This window comes from Saccopteryx bilineata, chromosome 7 (genome assembly GCF_036850765.1).
Source record: "Saccopteryx bilineata isolate mSacBil1 chromosome 7, mSacBil1_pri_phased_curated, whole genome shotgun sequence".
Taxonomy (NCBI): Eukaryota; Metazoa; Chordata; class Mammalia; order Chiroptera; family Emballonuridae; genus Saccopteryx; species Saccopteryx bilineata.
This window is the reverse complement of record NC_089496.1, coordinates 89,123,610-89,141,167: the sequence shown is the minus strand read 5'-3', so window position 1 is coordinate 89,141,167 and position 17,558 is coordinate 89,123,610. Positions and strand designations below refer to the sequence as shown.

The window sequence follows — 17,558 nt, the reverse complement described above, 5'->3', positions numbered from 1 at the left end:
TCCTCTTTCATTTTGGATTTTGTTTATATGAGTTCTTTCTCTTTTTTCCTTGGTGAGTCTTGCCAAGGGTTTGTCAATTTTGTTGATCTTTTCAAAGAACCAGCTCCTTGTTCTATTAATTTCTTCTATAGTTTTTCTGTTCTCTATTTCATTTATTTCTGCTCTGATTTTTATTATCTCCTTTCTTCAGCTGGTTTTGGGTTGTCTTTATTCTTCTTTTTCTAGTTCCTTAAGGTGTGAAGTTAAGTGGTTCACTTGGGCTCTCTCTTGTTTGTTCATATATGCCTGAAGTGATATGAACTTCCCTCTTATCACTGCTTTTGCTGCATCCCATAGATTCTGATATATCGTATTGTCATTTTCATTTGTCTGTATATATCTTTTGATCTCTGCACTTATTTCTTCTTTGACCCATTCAGTTTTTAAAAGTATGTTGTTTAGTTTCCACATTTTTGTGGGATTTTTTTCCTCTTTTTTGCAGTTGAATTCTAGTTTCAAGGCTTTATGATCAGAAAATATGCTTGGTACAACTTCGATTTTTCTGAATTTGCTGATGTTGTTTTTGTGGCCTAACATATGGTCAATTCTTGAGAATGATCCATGTACACTGGAGAAAAATGTATACTTAGTCACTTTGGGATGAAATGTCCTGTAGATGTCTATCATATCCAGGTGCTCTAGTGTTTTGTTTAAGGCCACTATATCTTTGTTGATTCTCTGTTTGGATGACTGATCTAGAGTCATCAGCGGTGTATTGAGGTCTCCAAGTATGATTGTATTTTTGTCAGTTTTTGTTTTAAGGTCAATGAGTAGCTGTCTTACATATTTTGGTGCTCCTTGGTTTAGTGCATATATATTAAGAATTGTTATGTCTTCTTGATTCAGTGTCCCCTTAGCCATTATGAAATGGCCATTTTTGTCTCTGAGTACTTTTGCTGTCTTGTAATCAGCATTATCAGATAGGAGTATTGCTACACCTGCTTTTTTTGGATGTTATTTGCTTGGAGTATTGTTTTCCAGCCTTTCACTTTGAATTTGTTTTTATCCTTGTTACTTAGATGAGTTTCTTGTAGGCAGCATACAGTTGGATTTTCTTTTTTAATCCATTCTGCTACTCTGTGCCTTTTTATTGGTGAGTTTAATCCGTTTACATTTAGTGTAATTATTGACACTTGTGAGTTCCCTATTGCCATTTTATAGATTGCTTTCTGTTAGTTTTGTGTCTTGTTTGATTCTTCTCTTTCACCTTTCTATCTTTTGTTTTTATTTGGTTGTATTCCATACATCTTTCCTCTGTTGCTATCTTTTTTGAATCATGTGCTTCTGTGGTGGTTTTTTTCAATGGTGGTTACCTTTAAGTAATGAAAAGGGTTCCTACCCTGCTCATTGTAGTGCACTATTTTGTGAGTACTTTTGCACTCCATTGTCCTTTGCTACTGTTAATCTCCATCCTCTCCTCCCCCTTTCTTTTTGTTGTTGTCACAGTTTAAATTGGTTTTATTGTGTTCTTCTTGGAGCTTTTACTTGTGGCTTTTTTTTTTGTTCTTTGTATCTGATTGGAGAACCCCCTTTAGTAATTTCTGGAGTGGGGGTTTTCTGATGATAAATTCCCTCATCTTTTCTGTATCTGTGAATGTTTTTATTTCCCCTTCATATTTGAAGGATAGCTTTGATGGGTATAGTATTCGTGGCTGAAAGTTCCTCTCTTTCAGGACTTTAAATATTGGGGTCCACTCTCTTCTAGCTTGTAGAGTTTCTGTTGAGAAATCTGATGATAATCTAATGGGCCTTCCTTTATATGTTGTATTCTTCTTTTCCCTGGATGCCTTGAGAATTTTTTCTTTGCCGTTGGTTTGTGCCAATTTCATTATGATGTGCCTTGGAGTAGGTTTGTTGGGGTTAAGAAAACTCGGAGTTCTGTTTGCTGCTTGAATTTGAGGCTTTAGTTCTTTCCACAGGCTTGGGAAGTTCTCATCTATTATTTGTTTGAGTATGTTCTCCATTCCATTTTCTCTCTCTTCTCCCTCTGATATACCTATTATTCTTATGTTATTCTTTTTGATGGAGTCAGATAATTCCTGTAGGGCTATCTCATTTTTTAAAATTTTTGAGTCTCTTTCTTCTTCTCTTTGTTGTGCCTCAAGTTGCTTGTCTTCTATTTCACTAATCCTACCTTCTATCTGGCCTGTTCTATTAGCTAATCTTGTTACCTCGTTTTTCAGCTCGTGTATTGAGTTTTTCATCTCTGTTTGATTTGTTTTTATAGTTTCAATTTCCTTGGAAATATATTTGTGTTCATTGAGTTGTTTTCTGAGCTCCCTAAATTGCCTTTCTTTGTTTTCTTGTATATCTCTGAGTATTTTTAGGATTTCTATTTTAAATTCTCTGTCGTTTGACTCCAAGGTTTCCAATATATTAAATTTTTTCTCCATAGATTTTTCCTCATCTATCTGTGTTACCTCTCTTTCTTTTGTATCCATGATATTTGATTTTCTCTTCCTTAATGACATCTGAGGGTGGTTTTGTTGATAGTATTAATGAGATTTAATAAAGAATAAAAAGTTAAAAAAAATAAAAAAAAATTGAAAAGTTTTTTAAAAAAATATTTAAATAAAGAAAAATAAAAGAAAAGAAAAAAAAAAAGAAAAAAAAGGAAATTATTCCCTCCCCTCCTTTTTTCCTCTCCTCTCCTCTCCCCTCTTTCTTGAGAAAATCTTGTGGTGAACTGTGAATTATATTGTACTAAATAGAACAAACAATGCCTGTACTGGAGAGCCTTAATTGGGGAGAAGTAATAAAGGGGCAAAAAAAAAACAAAACAGGAAAAAAAGGGGGTATGTACCCACAAAAAGCAAATAAGGAAAAAATTTGGGTCAAGAATAAAATGATTTGCTTTTAGGTGTTGGTTGACTAAGAGTTATGATGAGAGGAATAAGAGGGAAACAGGAAAATGGGGGAACAAATTAAAAAATTACTATTGTATTTAGTGGAACATGAACTAGATAAAATGGAGAGCCAGGGATGGGAGCACTGCTAGTGAGTTAAAAAGGTGAAGTAAAAACCCCCCAAAATGCCACAAACATAAGTTTGAGTCCCAGATAAGATAATTTGTTTGTTATTGAGGTTTGAATGAGAGGAGACGTAAAGGAGAAAGGAAGAAACTAATATAGAGGGAGAAAAGAAAGAGAGAGAGAAAAAAAAAGAGGGAACCACTAAAAGAGGAAAAAAGAAAAAAGAGGAGAGAGAGAGAGAGTTAAGGGTTTTGGAGTGCAACCCTCATAGAGAGAAAGGAAGAGGAAAGAAAAGATAATGGGAGATGTAACACTTATGGGTAGTGTAGTTCAAGGAGAGGAGAGAGTAAGACCGGCAGAGAGTTAAATGACCAAATTGGAGGAGGAAAAAAAAAAAAAAATCAAGAATGAAGATAAGAGAAAGAAACGAACAAATATAATAAAATGGGATAGGTTATAAAGTCTGCGGATTATTCTTGATTTTGAGAGGTTATCTTCTTGCTTTTTCTTGTCTCTCCCTCTTCCTGGTCGGTGACTCTGTACCCTGGGTTCTGCCTCTTTGGCACGCTCAGGTAGAGGTTTGCAGTTGATAAATCTCTATGGCGATGTCATGTATTGTGCTTCAGTCTCGTTGGCGGTTGAGGCTCATTAGCATTTATAGGCTCCGACAATGAGAGAGTCCATATTCCTGGAGCCTCTCTCCTAGTCTTTCCTTCCTCAATTAGTAGCCTGATAATCCAGCTCTGGGGTTGCTGCCCTCTCTGCCTGGATAGCAAGAGGCTCAAAGAGCTGGCCACTCCCCACTCTATTCCCACTCGGCACAGGGCTCTGGGTAAGGCTCAGTCAGTCAGAGCTGCTAGCATAATCAGGTGGGGCTTCCGCCCACTCAAAGACCTCTGGCTCTGCCACTCTGTCCGGTAACATGGGTGGGCACCCACTCCTGGGGCGCTTGGAGGAAACTCTCGCTCACTATCTGTGCGCAGACCAGGATATCAGGCTGGAAGTCTCACACTTTGAGTGAAACGCCCGCCCGCATGAAAAAGTTCCAGCGTTGGAATTGGCTCTCGCTCCCTCCCTGTGCGCAGCTTTTTTAGGGCGCTGGGGCGGCCTGGAGATTCCGCTTTTGGCCTACACAAAGGCCCCTGACTCTGCCCCTCTGTGGGATAACACGGGCGCCCACTCCTGAGGTCCTGGGAGGAATCTCTTGCCCTCTCTCCTTCCGCGCTGACCAGGATATCAGGCCAGCCGCCTCACCCTCTGAGTGAAACTCCTCCCACATGGAAAAGTTCCAGTGTTGGAATTGGCTCTCGCTCCCTCCCCATGCGCGGCTCCCTCAGGGCGCTGGGGCAGCCCAGAGATTCCGCTTTTGGCCCACACAAAGGCCCCTGACTCTGCCTCTCTGTGGGGTAACACGAGCGCCCACTGCTGAGGCAGTCGGAGGAATCTCTCGCCCACTATCTGTGCGCGGCGACCAGGAGATCGGGGAAAATGGCTGCCCCGCTTGTCTTTCTTTGTCTGGGTTTGGCGTGAGTCTTAGCTTGTATTGACTGGGTTGCCACAGGCACAGTTTTTTCTCGGCTTGGATCTCCATGCCACAGCTTGGTTCGGCCGTTTGTGCCGCGGCCTGGATCTATTCACCCCCTTTGCCCGCCTCAGTTTCTATATTCTCAGTTCCCAGTGAAAACCGCCCTGTTTAGGTTAGTGAGGAAAGCGGAGCATTTCTTACTCCCTATTTCCTTCGGGGTTTGATTATATATTTAGCCAATTTTTCGCTCGACCATACCTTCGGGTGTATTGCGAAACATCTGGAGGCTCCAAGGATAGGTTTTTCTGTTTCTGGTTGAAGATCTTGTTGAGTTTTGGGGGAGATTTATCGGTATCACTTCCTACCGCGCCATTACGCTGATGTCATCCCCACATCTCTTTTCTTAATTAATCTCATTCTTCTATTTAAAATAATATGTCAGAGCTATTTATCATATTTGTCTGATGCTGGGGCTTTTCTGCCTTCTTTTCTCATATGTGTACTTAGACACTTGCAGTATGAAACATGAAACCTCAAGCCCTAGGCTTATTTTGAAGTGCTCATGACTGAAAGAAAGCAAGTATTCTTTCCTGCATCCAAATGTCACCTTTTCTTCTTTCCATGACCTTAAGTTCTTGATTCATAAACAGTCATGGAAGATGATATTTTACACCAGTTAGTGCTTAGAGCTGTGTTTAGGTACTCAAAATCACAGAAGGAAAACCAGTAGTCTCCACAGCAAGGTGGCAGACAAGGACCTTTTACTCTACCTCTTACCCCTCTTCTTGCCCTGATAGCAATAATCCCGTTGTTATGATTCTTGACTTATAGATGAAACCCTCCTCCTATAGGAGGCCCAGCTTGGCGCTGTTACTGAGTGAGAGAAGGGTGGGCAGAGACGGAATAGAAGTGGGCTGCTGGAGGGACGCCTGGGATGTTAGGCTATATATCTGGGTGTATTTGTGGGGCTGAGTACAGTCAGTCTGGCTGGTCTCAGAGGTACAACCTCCTGAGGTCACATTGGATTCTAAGCACCTTTCCATGAGTAACACGGAAAAGCAGAGTTTTTAAAATGTGAAATATATTTTGTTGCCATTTAAGATTATTTCCAGCTGAATAAAGTTAGTAAATACTCAAGAGTGAGGACATGCAGAACTGTTAAAGACTTAATTCTGTTCCCTTCTACTTTCCAGCTCTTCCTGTTTTACTCTCTTTTCTCCTTCCTCCCTGTGTACTGACTGAATACTTGCTACAAGGCAGCGAAGATCATACTCAGTGATGGGGACAAGATGGGCACAGAACTGTCATAGTTGCTAGGTAATACTGAGTGCCTGAAACGAGGCTCTCTGGGATTGAGGTGGAGGAGGGGTGCCATTCCTGGCAGAGGAAGAAATTGAGGCTTAGGGAAGCTCTGTGTAAGGCTCATGTGGGATGGGGCAGAAGAGGCAGCAGTTAATGCTCAGGTCTTAAGCCTGTTGCCATGTCCTGTGGGCTGAGGGGGACCATGAGGCAGGCCTCGGGTCATTGCCATGCCTTTACCACTAGCATCTTGGATAGTAGCTGTGGCCCTTGAAGGGCTCTGTGCGGACCGGACTTGGAGCATTCTTCCCTCCTGGAGGCCAGAGTTGAGTTAGAGAGGGTGGTGGAAGGCAGTGTGTGATTGAGGCCTGGGTTCACTCAGGTAGCTATAAATGCTTGCTCCAGTTCAGGGGTGTGGATGCTCATAGATCTTTAGTTTGCAGCGTGCCCTCTCAGCCAGCTGTGGGGGCCCTGGTGGTGAAATGAATCTGTTGGCCTACTTGCCCTATTTTGCCTGGGAGGAGAAAGAGAGGAGACCACTGCTTCTTCTTGCTCTGCAGGCACCATATTTATAACCTTTCAGGAAAAAGGAGGTGCTTGACAGAATCCTTTCCCCATCTCTGAACAACACTTGCTATCGCCCGAGTGAGTGTGGTCAGGAAGGCTTCCCAGGACACTTGGGTTTTAATCCCTTCTCTCTTGTGACTGTCATTAGGGAAATATATGAGTGGTATAGGTGTAGAAACTTGACTTAGCTGTGTTATTAACTATACAATATAATTTTGTGTTACTTTGCTCACTGTGGTGGCCTATTTGTTTTTTGGGGGATTAGTCCAAGTCTGCATGAAATGTACCGATTCAAATTTGTAAAGTGAGTTGTGGCCTCTGGGGGGGGGGGTTTGATGGAGCAGCTGCCCCTTCTTGCTTCATTTCTCCCAGAGGTGAGGGAGAGTCTGGAAGGAAAACAGGCACTGTGTACTGTTTGGTGAGGGGGTGGGTTTCTAGGGAGAGCAGGGTGTCTGTTCCAGTGGCTACAGGGTTTACTGTGTGTTGTGTGTGGGGTAAATGCATAATCATTAGCCTGTTGAAATGCACCTTTCTTTAGTGAAAGGTAATTGCATCTGGAGTTTTCCCTGACAGAGAGTTTTGAAAGATTGGAAAAAGAAGCAGCCAACTTTCAGTTTGGATTCTTTTGGTTCCCAGTGGTTCAGCAATTCTTTGGCCTTGGGTTTCATAACTCAGTGCTTTTAAGAGAAGATGAGTCAAAAGTAAAGACTGTGCCTCTGAGTTTTGCTTTTTCTGGTTGGCTGTGGAGAGTGGGTCTTGAAGAGGATCCCTAATCTTGATAACCTAAAAAAATTTTCTGATGGATGACTTTGTCATGCTTCACATTGTGTCTGGTTCTCCTGATGGCTTGGCCCTGAACAAATTGAAGACCTCTCTGGTCCCCTTCCCAAGGTAGAGGCAAGAGGGAAGCTTCTTCTGGGGCCTGTCTAGGGAAAGGAGACTTTCCTAAGGCAAGGAATGGCTTGGTGTCCCCCTTTGCCAGGCTGTTGAGCATACAGGGAGGAGTTTCATGCCTGTGGTGCCCCAAGATGAGAGAGTCAAAGGTACAGAGGCACCATGGTGGGGCCAGGGTCTGGCATGGCTGGAAGGGGAGTCATGACACCTGGAGAAAGAAGAAAACTCTGAGTAATCCCTGTGGTCCAGCCTGAAATGACCAAAAATTGGAAAAGGATCACTATAGGGATACAGTTGAATCAGAGTGTGGTCTTGCCGAGTCTCAGGGCGGTGCCCCCCACCTTAGAGTTCATCGTGTGGGCTAAGCCAAGCCTTTCTGGCGGGTATGTCCATCAGTAAGCAAGGACGAAATGCCATAGGGGCAGGGGTGGGTTTCACTTCCTCAAAACTCTGGATTTCCTACACTAGCCATGGCAGGATGGGCACAGGGAAGCTCATGTGCTGAGCTGCTGGCTTGAGACCAGCAACCCAACCAGTCCTGGCTTGCCCAGAACCCATTTGTGGGAGCAGCTCCTTCCCTGGCCAGCAAGGTTGGCTCAGTTGTCAAGAGCTGACTTAAATAAAATACCACAAATAGAAACAGAAGCTGCTGCAGAAGGTGAGAGACAGAGTCCATGCATGGAAAACCTGCCCCTGCAATCAGGGATACATTTTCATCCTTCAGTCTCAGTGTTTCATTTCTTTCTTTCTCCATCTCTGTCTCTGTCTCTGTCTCTGTCTCTCTCCCACCTGCTGCCTGTCCCCAATTTCTCTTTCTCTCTCCAGATACTTAAGCATTGCTATATGCTAGACCCTGGGGAGCAGCAGCAAACTAGACAGCATAGTCAGATTGAGAGACAGACCAGTCAGATGGGTAATCTGTGTGCTAAATTCTCAGATGGGAGAACAGAGCACATTGGAGGAATCAGTCTTCTTCCTGCTGTCTGCGCCTTTCGGCTCCAGTCCCTGCCTGCACCGCTATTTCTTCTCTTCCCGAGAGAAGGTAATTTTCCCGCTGCAGCTGTGGCTGACTTTTCTGGGTTGTGTGTGCAATGTGCCTGTGTTTTTCCACCTTTGATCACTGTTCTGCCAACAGATAATTTAGCAATCACATCCCAAGGTGGAAGCATGGAGTTAATGTTAAAATTAGTTGTTTTTTTTCTTTTCTTTTTTTTTTTTTACTCTTTAAACTTCAGTGGGTGATGAGGCAGAGAGGGAGGTAGGAGGGAGAAGGGGAGTCATAAATTCTGGCGCTGGTGTAGCTGTTCTCTGAGCAGCCGGGAAGCCTCTGATGTCTCCACAGCACTTTCATTAACATTTAAATTAAGGGTTTGTTTTCCAGTCTGTTTTATAGGCAGGGACCTTTCATGGCCTGTCACATGCAGCACCCCCCTCCCCTCTTCCAAGCAAGTGTGTAATTGTAGCCACTGCTCTATCCTAACTCTGGGTTGCAGCTGGAGTTCAAAGGGAATTCCTGGAGATGGAGCTCTGGAGGTACAAGGTGTAACAGTCAGGATGTGGGTGTTCCTTCTCAGATGAAGGCACTGTGCAGAAAGAAGCTCTTTCTCCTCTTATCTGACCGGTGCTTTTCTCTCCTCTTTTCAAGGGACACACACACTTCAATCTGACTCTGGCCCCTCCCCACCCTTCCTTCCCTGGGGCCATGAGGCCTGTGGGAAAGAGTGCATCCTTATAGCATAGCTTAGGGCCTGGGGCAGATCATTTAAGATCATTCTAAGATCTTCATGCTTATCTTTCTCCTTTTTCTTTTTTGAGCCTCAAGAATACTTTCTTCTATTCTACTTAGAGAAACAACACTATAACAGATGTTATCATCTGAGAAGAGTTTATGATGCAATAGGGTCCTTGAATCCTAAAAAGTACATCTAGAATAGATAGATGTGTGCACACACAGCATAGTTGTTACCAGCTCTGAGTGTACAGTGTTTGAAATAGCATACTGATTTAAGTGATTATTGAAGAGGCTGCTTTTTGAGGTCTGGGCATACATGGAAGCTCTCCTACACCTCAGAGAGTGGATTTGTTTCTAAACTTTCTTTTACACTAGCATATCTGGCAGCATCTGGGGGCATTTGGAAAGATATCCCTGCTGTGGTCTCTATTCTTCTCATCAGCATCCTGTTCATCTGTAGATGATGAGAATGTGTGTCCCAAACACTCTCAAAGCATCGCATTAGTTCATAAACTCTAAGGGCTTAGATCTCCCACTGCTTGTCTCAAGCTAGCTTCCTTTCTAGACAGTAATACAGGGGCGTTGGGGCTTTTTTCTCCTTCTACTCAGAGTCTCAGAATTTTCTTTTCTCGGAGCCTTGACTTCACTACTTGAGTCACCACATCTTTCTTCCTTCCTTCATTAATTCACTCAAACAGTTTCTGACTGCAGGGTTGAAGATGGCTGAGTGTCTTGCCCTCCTGTTCCAGGTAACCTAGTCAACAGGTGGATACCCTCATGCCCTGGAGTCCTGCCCAAGGGGAGTGCGGGAGGAGCCAGGGTGACCCCTGTGCAGGTGCTGCTGGGCTCAGATTGCAGCCTGGTGGCCAGGCCCTGCCTGGTGGTGATTAATCTGGGACACGGGCTGGCAGAGGCCCAGCCAGGGCAGCTTTGGTCCCTCACTGTGAAGACCTTTGGCTCGGAGACTGAACTGATCTCTGTTGCCTACTTCGGCTTGAGTTTGATCTGTCAAGGCTAAAGAGGAACCTGATGGTGGGGCGGAAACTTTTAGTCCTGTCTGACTTATGGCACTGATCCGTTCCAGTGGCCCTGTCATGATAATACTCATATATTTAAGAAGATTTCCCCACCTGTTAGCTGTAACACTCAGATCAGTCAAAAGAAGGATTTTCATGAAATACCTTTGTGTTTAGTTTCTTGAGCCAGTGGAGCTTACTCTTGTAAGTAGACTAGGGTGGGTCTGAGTGAAAAAGGCAATGATGGGGGTGTGGCTGGATCAGTACCATTAATGTGTGTTTGTGTATTGGGGGAGTCATGTCAGAGGTGGAAGGATCACCCCATTCTCCTGCAATTAGGTGGCTCTCAGGCAATTTGGGGCAGATGCAGATTTTAGTCTGGAGTTAAGTCTTAAAATACCTTGTTTTCCTCTATACTTCAAGTCAAATTTTTTGAAAATGCTCTTCCCTCTTTTCAGCTATCAGAGTTCTGGTCCCTGGGATCTCCAGATGGCAGTCCATAGTGTCAGCTGCCTTTCTTTTCTCCTCCAAGTTCAGGACAGTCACGCATGGCTCTACTTGGTCATGGGCTTAAGACCCAAGAACAGGGTCCCTGGCCAGTTTGCTCAGTTGATAGAGGGTCAGCCCAGCATGCAGACAGCCCTGGTTCAATCCCTGGTCAGGATTCACATGAAAGCGACTATCTGCTTCTCATCTCCTCCCTCTTCTCTCTCTCTTCCCCTCTCACAGCTAGTGGCTTGGTTGATTCGAGTGTTGGCCTCAACAGAGATCGCTCGGGTGATTCGAGTGAGTAACAGCCCCAGATGGGGGTTGCCAGGTGGATTCAGGTCTGGGCGCATCTCTATCTCCCCCCTGTCACTTAAAAAAAAGAAAAGAAAAAAGATTCAAGAACAGGAATTTTGCTGCCAATGACCATTTCCCTGTATCAGTGAGTCTCAGTAAGTTTCTTTATTATAGTAGTTCCATTTGGGGGGTTAGGAGATTGAAACTCAAGAAATGAAAATTTCCTTCACTCCATCAAGAGAGAGAGTAGATATCCAATACCACCAACAATAGAATATGTTGACACCATTAACATGGGAAACTGGCTATAAGGATGCTATGAATCATAAAGGTCTGTGTTGATTTTGAATTCTGTTGGGCTGACTCGAGTTTCTATGTATGACCAGAAAGGATGCATTTATGCTTCAGTAAGCCAATGACTGTATTTGGCTCTTCCTTCAGACCAGTACTAAAAGATTTTGGCTTTGTGGACTGGACAGCTGCTAATCCTTGTGCCTCTCCAGCAGTTTCTTGAACAGGACTCTTCTGAAGTTTCAGATGGTGAACTTTGGGGAGCACTTTTTTTGCCGTCTTTATAAGAGTTATGTGCCTGTGTGCTATAGCTGATACCCCTATGTCTCTGGGTGCCCTATTAAGTTGACTACCCAAGATCATTTCCCCTTTTCCCAACTGGTTCTTGCTGCTCTCTGGCCAGAGATTTTCATAGGGAGTGGTTTGTTACATGGTGTGCAGTGCCCTGTCAGATAGGCTTGGCTTAGGCCAAAGTTGCTGGCAAAAGAGGGAGGAGTGATGGGAGGAGGGAGGGGAGTATGTACAGACAGAACCCATGGTAATTGCAAAGGGAATATTAGTCCAAGAGCTGCTGGCCCAGGAAATTGCTTTCTACAGGAGCTTTCCTTTTTCATAGTTGGCAATGCAAATTTAAAACATGGATGGGGAACAAAAACAAATAGGAGGGGCAGGTAGAGTGCCAGTTGGGATGTGATAACATCTCAAATCTTTTAGCAGGGTCTTAATTTGCAAATGGGAATTTCAAGTAATGAGAGAGAACCTTTTAGAGAATAAAATGATTATAAATCATGTGTTTTTTTGTATTTTTCTGAAGTTGGAAATGGGGAGGCAGTCAGACTCCCACATGCGCCCGACTGAGATCCACCCGGCATACCAGGGGGCAATGCTGTGCCCATCTGGGGCGTGGCTCTGTTGCAACCAGAGCCATTCTAGCACCTGAGGCAGAGGCTATAGAGCCATCCTTAGCAGCTGGGCCAACTTTGCTCCAATGGAGCCTTGGCTGCGGGAGGGGAAGAAAGAGACAGAGAGGAAGGAGAGGGGGAGGGGTGGAGAAGCAGATGGGCACTTCTCCTGTGTGCCCTGGCCAGGAATCAAACTCGGGACTCCTGCACGCCAGGCCAACACTCTACCACTGAGCCAACCGGCCAGGGCCTTATAAATCATGTTTTGCTGTGACCCCGCCCCCTCCCCCCCCCACACTCTTTTTCCATGTTCTTGTGTTCAGACTTGTCTCTGGCCCTCCTCAGCTTGCCCTGCTGTCTCCTTCTCTGCTCCTTCCTACAGCAAAGCCATAATCTAGCTTCTGGAAAGATGGCCATGATGGTCACAGTATAGTATTTTGATTCTCACAGCAGGCTGGAAACAGCAGCCCCATCTAAAGGTGGTACACTTTAGAAAATGTGCACACCGGCCCTGGGTGCTGGAGCCTGTGTGTGGAGCCTGAGATACAGGCCAAAGATCATGCATCTTGGTGCAGGGGCTTACCTGCTTTTATAGAAGGTATTAAAGTCAAGGCTCTTCATTTTATGCTTTCTCTGATCCTCTTAACCCCATGGGTAGGCTTGATGACCTGCGGGGCAGCAGGTCTTTTTCCTTTCTCAATTTCCCATGCTTCATCTGCCCCATCTAAAGAAGTATGGCTTTCTGCTTCCATGCTGGACACACATAAATCTGTGTTGCTTCTGGTGGTGCTGGGTTATGTTGGGGATGGCCACCACTTTCATTATGCTAGTATAGTAAGTGGTCAGGTGAGAAGCTTCAGATCGGCTTCTTTCTAGGAGCTAAAGTAGGCAAGAAGACACAAAGACTAGAATAAAAGAAAGAACTTTTGAAGTATAAATGTGCCTTAGTAGTAGATGCCATGTATAGCTGTGGGGCTGCATCTCCTTCTTATATGTGGCTCTGTTGCACATGTGACATGCACTGGCTGAGCGGATAAGGAAGGAAAGGCTGAGATGTGTGGGGTAAACTGAAATAAACCCCGTTCTGCCTGTGGCCACCATAAGTGCCCCTTGCTCCCTTCTTCACTGATTGAAAAATTTTGAAAGAGAGTGTAGCTGAGTCTTGCCCTGCGTCAGTCCTGTGGTACCTGGTCTAAACTCTGGAGTCTCGAAGCACAGTGTTTCTAGAGGATGCTAATCAGCCATCACTTAGCACATGCTCCTCACCCTGAAGTTACCACACCATGGCCTGCAGGGACTGCAGAGAGGGTATAGCTCAGAGCACATGAATACTGTCTCTCTTTCTCTCCTGAGGACTCCACTCTCATAAGATGTTTCTCTTTTTTTATTGATTTTAATTTATTGTGTTTACATAGATTCTAGTGTTGCCCCAAATGCATCCTCCCTCCCCCGTAAGATGTTTTTCTTTATCCAGTTATTTTGTCTTGTTGCAGCTGTTGCATTAGCTGTCCTGGCCAAGCCTGGGCCTCTTTTCCTTCTGGGCCTGAATGGGAAGAGACCAAGTGATTATTGGAGTGGAGTCCTATGGTAAATGACACAGAGAAGGGTCAGCTGGACAAGAGGGTGAGATTAGTAATATTTAGCACAGAGAGAGGGACACATGGGTTAATGTGTTTGAAGCATGATACTTTCCTGACCAGTTTGAATCTCACTAGTATCCAGGATGAGCTGTGGTTGAGAATAAAAACAAAAAATTAGTACAAAATATAAGTTGTTCAAAGGATCCTTCCACTTTTTAGAGGTCTGTGGCCAGGAAAATTCTTGTTTGCGGCTAGCAAAGACGAGCTATCTCCAGGAAGATGGAAAGGAAAAGTTAGGGTTTTAAAATTGTATTAGGGCCCTGGCCGGTTGGCTCAGTGGTAGAGCGTCGGCCTGGCGTGCAGAAGTCCCGGGTTCGATTCCTGGCCAGGGCACACAGGAGAAGCGCCCATCTGCTTCTCCACCCCTCCCCCTCTCCTTCCTCTCTGTCTCTCTCTTCCCCTCCCTCAGCCAAGGCTCCATTGGAGCAAAGATGGCCTGGGCGCTGGGGATGGCTCCTTGGCCTCTGCCCCAGGCGCTAGAGTGGCTCTGGTCGCAACAGAGCAACGCCCCGGAGGGGCAGAGCATCGCCCCCTGGTGGGCAGAGCGTCGTCCCCTGGTGGGCGTGCCAGGTGGATCCTGGTCGGGCGCATGCGGGAGTCTGTCTGACTGTCTCTCCCCGTTTCCAGCTTCAGAAAAAAAAAAAAATTAGTTTGGCAGTGAGTATCAAAATAAAAATGTGAAAACCTTTTGACACATAAATTCCATTTCTAGGAATTTATCTTAAGGCAATAACCAGACAAATATGCAAGATTTATGTATAAAGACTTTTGTTAAGAACACATATATATCCATTAATAGGGATCTGGTTAAATATTTTATGGTACATTCATTCAATAGAATATTACATAGTTATTAAAAGGATGATATTAATGTATGTTTGTTTATTGATACCAAAAGATGTCATAACATTGTTAAATGAAAAAAAGGTCACAAAACAGTATGATAGTTATTTAACTATTTTTCTTATTTCTTTTTCTTTTTTTTTTTAGAGACAGAGAGAGGGATAGACGGGGATAGACAAGACAGGAACGAAGAGATGAGAAGCATCAATCATTAATTTTTCGTTGTACATTGCGACACCTTAGTTGTTCATTGACACCTTAGTTGTTCATTGATTGCTTTCTCATATGTGCCTTGACCACAGGCCTTCAGCAGACCGAATAACCCATTGCTCGAGCCAGCAACCTTGGGTCCAAGCTGGTGAGCCCTGCTCAAACCAGATGAGCCCATGCTCAAGCTGGCGACCTTGGGGTCTCAAACCTGGGTCCTCGGCATCCCAGTCCGACGCTCTATCCACTGCACCACCACCTGGTCAGGCTTATTTAACTATCTTATCAGAGTTATTTCTTTTTTGTTGTTGTTCTATTTTTTTTAATTTAGAAATTAAAATTAGTGGGGTGACATTGGTCCAAAAGAACACATAGGTTTTAGGTAAACACCTCCAAAGGATTTGAACTGTTTATTGCATTGTGTGCCCATCACCCAAATTTCAATTGTTTTCCATCACTATATATTTGGCCCTCTTTACTGCCCTCCACCTGGTAACCACTTCACTTTTGTCTATGTCCATGAGTCTTAGTTTCATATCCCACCTATGTGTGAAATCATACAGTTCTTAGCTTTTTCTCATTTACTTATTTCACTCAATATAATGTTCTCAGGGTCCATCCATGTTGTTGTAAATGACAATATGTCGTCATTTCTTGTGACTGAATAGTATTCCATTGTGTATATGTACTACATCTTCTTTATCCAATTATCTATCAGAGTTATTTCTTATGTGGCAGATTTCTGCTAACATTTATTTTCTTTTATCTTTAAAATTTTTTATAATGAACCTATTTTTATAATTATAAAAAATAAATTACATTTATATATCTATTTTAGTATTGGGCAGCTATATAGAGAATTCTTCCTTTTTTTCTTCACAGTTATTTAAATTAAGGATGCATGAACCTACATTTACTTTTTTTATTTTAAATAGTTTTATTAAGTGCAGTTTATAAACCATAAAATTCACCCATTTTAAGTGTACTATTTAGGTATACAGTTTCATGAATTTTTAGCAAATTTACAGAGCTGTGCAACCATTAACACAATTCATTTTAGCGTATTTCTGTCAACTTGAAAAAGATCCTTACATATACTGTTGTAGCATTAAACATGGTTTCATGCTTATGACCTTTGTGGGGAAAGAAATAAAATATTGGAATTTGTTTAAAAAGGTAGTATATACTCAGAAATGTTTTTCTATGTGTAATGCACACATACTGCTCACAAAAAATTAGGGGATATTTTATTGCTTCATATCCATTTTGAAATATCCCCTAATTTTTGTGAGCAGTATGTATGAGTGCCTGCCTTACAGATACCATCCAAGGTTTTATAATCCAATAAATTTGCGTGTCCTCAGATTTATTCCAGTATATATGCAGTGTGAGAGTCATCAATTCTCAGGGTTATTAACAGAAAATCAGTAGCCTTTTTTTGTTAAATCAGGTATGCTTGTTAGATGACATGAAATTTGAAGTTTGGGGCTTCAAGGATGACTCGCCTTATATTACAGAAGGGAACTTGAAGCAAATGATTGGGTGTGAACAAATTAAGGAATGGGGCCCTGGCCGGTTGGCTCAGCGGTAGAGCGTCGGCCTAGCGTGCGGAGGACCCGGGTTCGATTCCCGGCCAGGGCACATAGGAGAAGCGCCCATTTGCTTCTCCACCCCTCCGCCGCGCTTTCCTCTCTGTCTCTCTCTTCCCCTCCCGCAGCCGAGGCTCCATTGGAGCAAAGATGGCCCGGGCGCTGGGGATGGCTCTGTGGCCTCTGCCCCAGGCACTAGAGTGGCTCTGGTCGCAATATGGCGACGCCCAGGATGGGCAGAGCATCGCCCCCTGGGGGGCAGAGCACCGCCCCTGGTGGGCGTGCCGGGTGGATCCCGGTCGGGCGCATGCGGGAGTCTGTCTGACTGTCTCTCCCTGTTTCCAGCTTCAGAAAAATGAAAAGAAAAAAACAAACAAAAAAACAAATTAAGGAATGGGAAGCTCAGGGTAAGTTTGGGGCTTTAGAGTAGACATGTTTGGCTGCCTGGGGTAGAGGGTTTATGTAAAGATGTGGTGGGTAGTGAGGCTAGAGTGGAGGTTTGGGGTCTGGTTTTGATGGGCTTTAAAGAGCAGAGTTTGACTTTAACCTGAGGATAATAGGGAACCATAGAAGATTTTTGGCCAGATTGAAGCCATTAAATGATTTATGTGGTGGCACAGTGTATCAGATACTTTGAAGGGGAATAGACTGGGGCCATTTTTATTCTTAACTGGGAGTACATTTTGTAGGAAGTAGGAATTGGACTTGTAGGGACAGTGGTAAGACAACCTAGATTTGAGGAGAAACAGAGGAAACAGTCTGTAGGCAGTTGTGACTGCATTTGAGGGAAAGAAGGAATAGACCTGCATGAGTTCCTTAATAAGCTTGATCATTAAAGGAGACCCTGCCTTGAGAAGCCTGAGTTCTGTTTCAAACATGTTGATTTGAGTCAGTAATGGTACAGTCAGGTTGCCATAGACAGAGACAGCTAGGAAGGTGGCCTGGAGCTCAGACATGGGGTCAAAATGCGGAAGGCATCAGTATGAAAACAACAGTTGAAATAACATGAGGGATTAGCTCATGTTAACCAAAGGGAAGCTCAGGAAGAAATAAAGCCATCTGGGCAAGGTGAAACCAAGAAGCAAAAAGTACCATCAGAGAGAGCAGAGCATCCAGTAAAACTAGACTTTGGGGAGCTTACACACATTCACTCATTACTAGCTTGCTTATTAAGCCTCCTCCCTATTCTAAGTGATGATGAGAGATAATAAAGAAGATAAAAGCAGCCTTGTTGCAAGCATTTTATTCTTCTTGCTTGA

The 17,558-nt window shown here is 43.8% G+C and overlaps 1 protein-coding gene across 4 annotated transcripts in view; it reads left to right on the top strand.

The window, feature by feature from the left end:
- FBXW4 (F-box and WD repeat domain containing 4) overlaps nucleotides 1–17,558 on the top strand; it is a 107,357-nt gene that overhangs the window by 36,194 nt on the left and 53,605 nt on the right. For 2 of the 4 annotated variants that reach the window (XM_066240290.1, XM_066240288.1), the window contains exon 6: nucleotides 8,234–8,338. The exons of the other annotated variants lie outside the window; for them this stretch is intronic. In XM_066240290.1, the coding sequence (XP_066096387.1) occupies nucleotides 8,234–8,338 (105 nt within the window). The remainder of the gene's footprint in view (nucleotides 1–8,233; nucleotides 8,339–17,558) is intronic. 4 annotated transcript variants of the gene reach the window in all.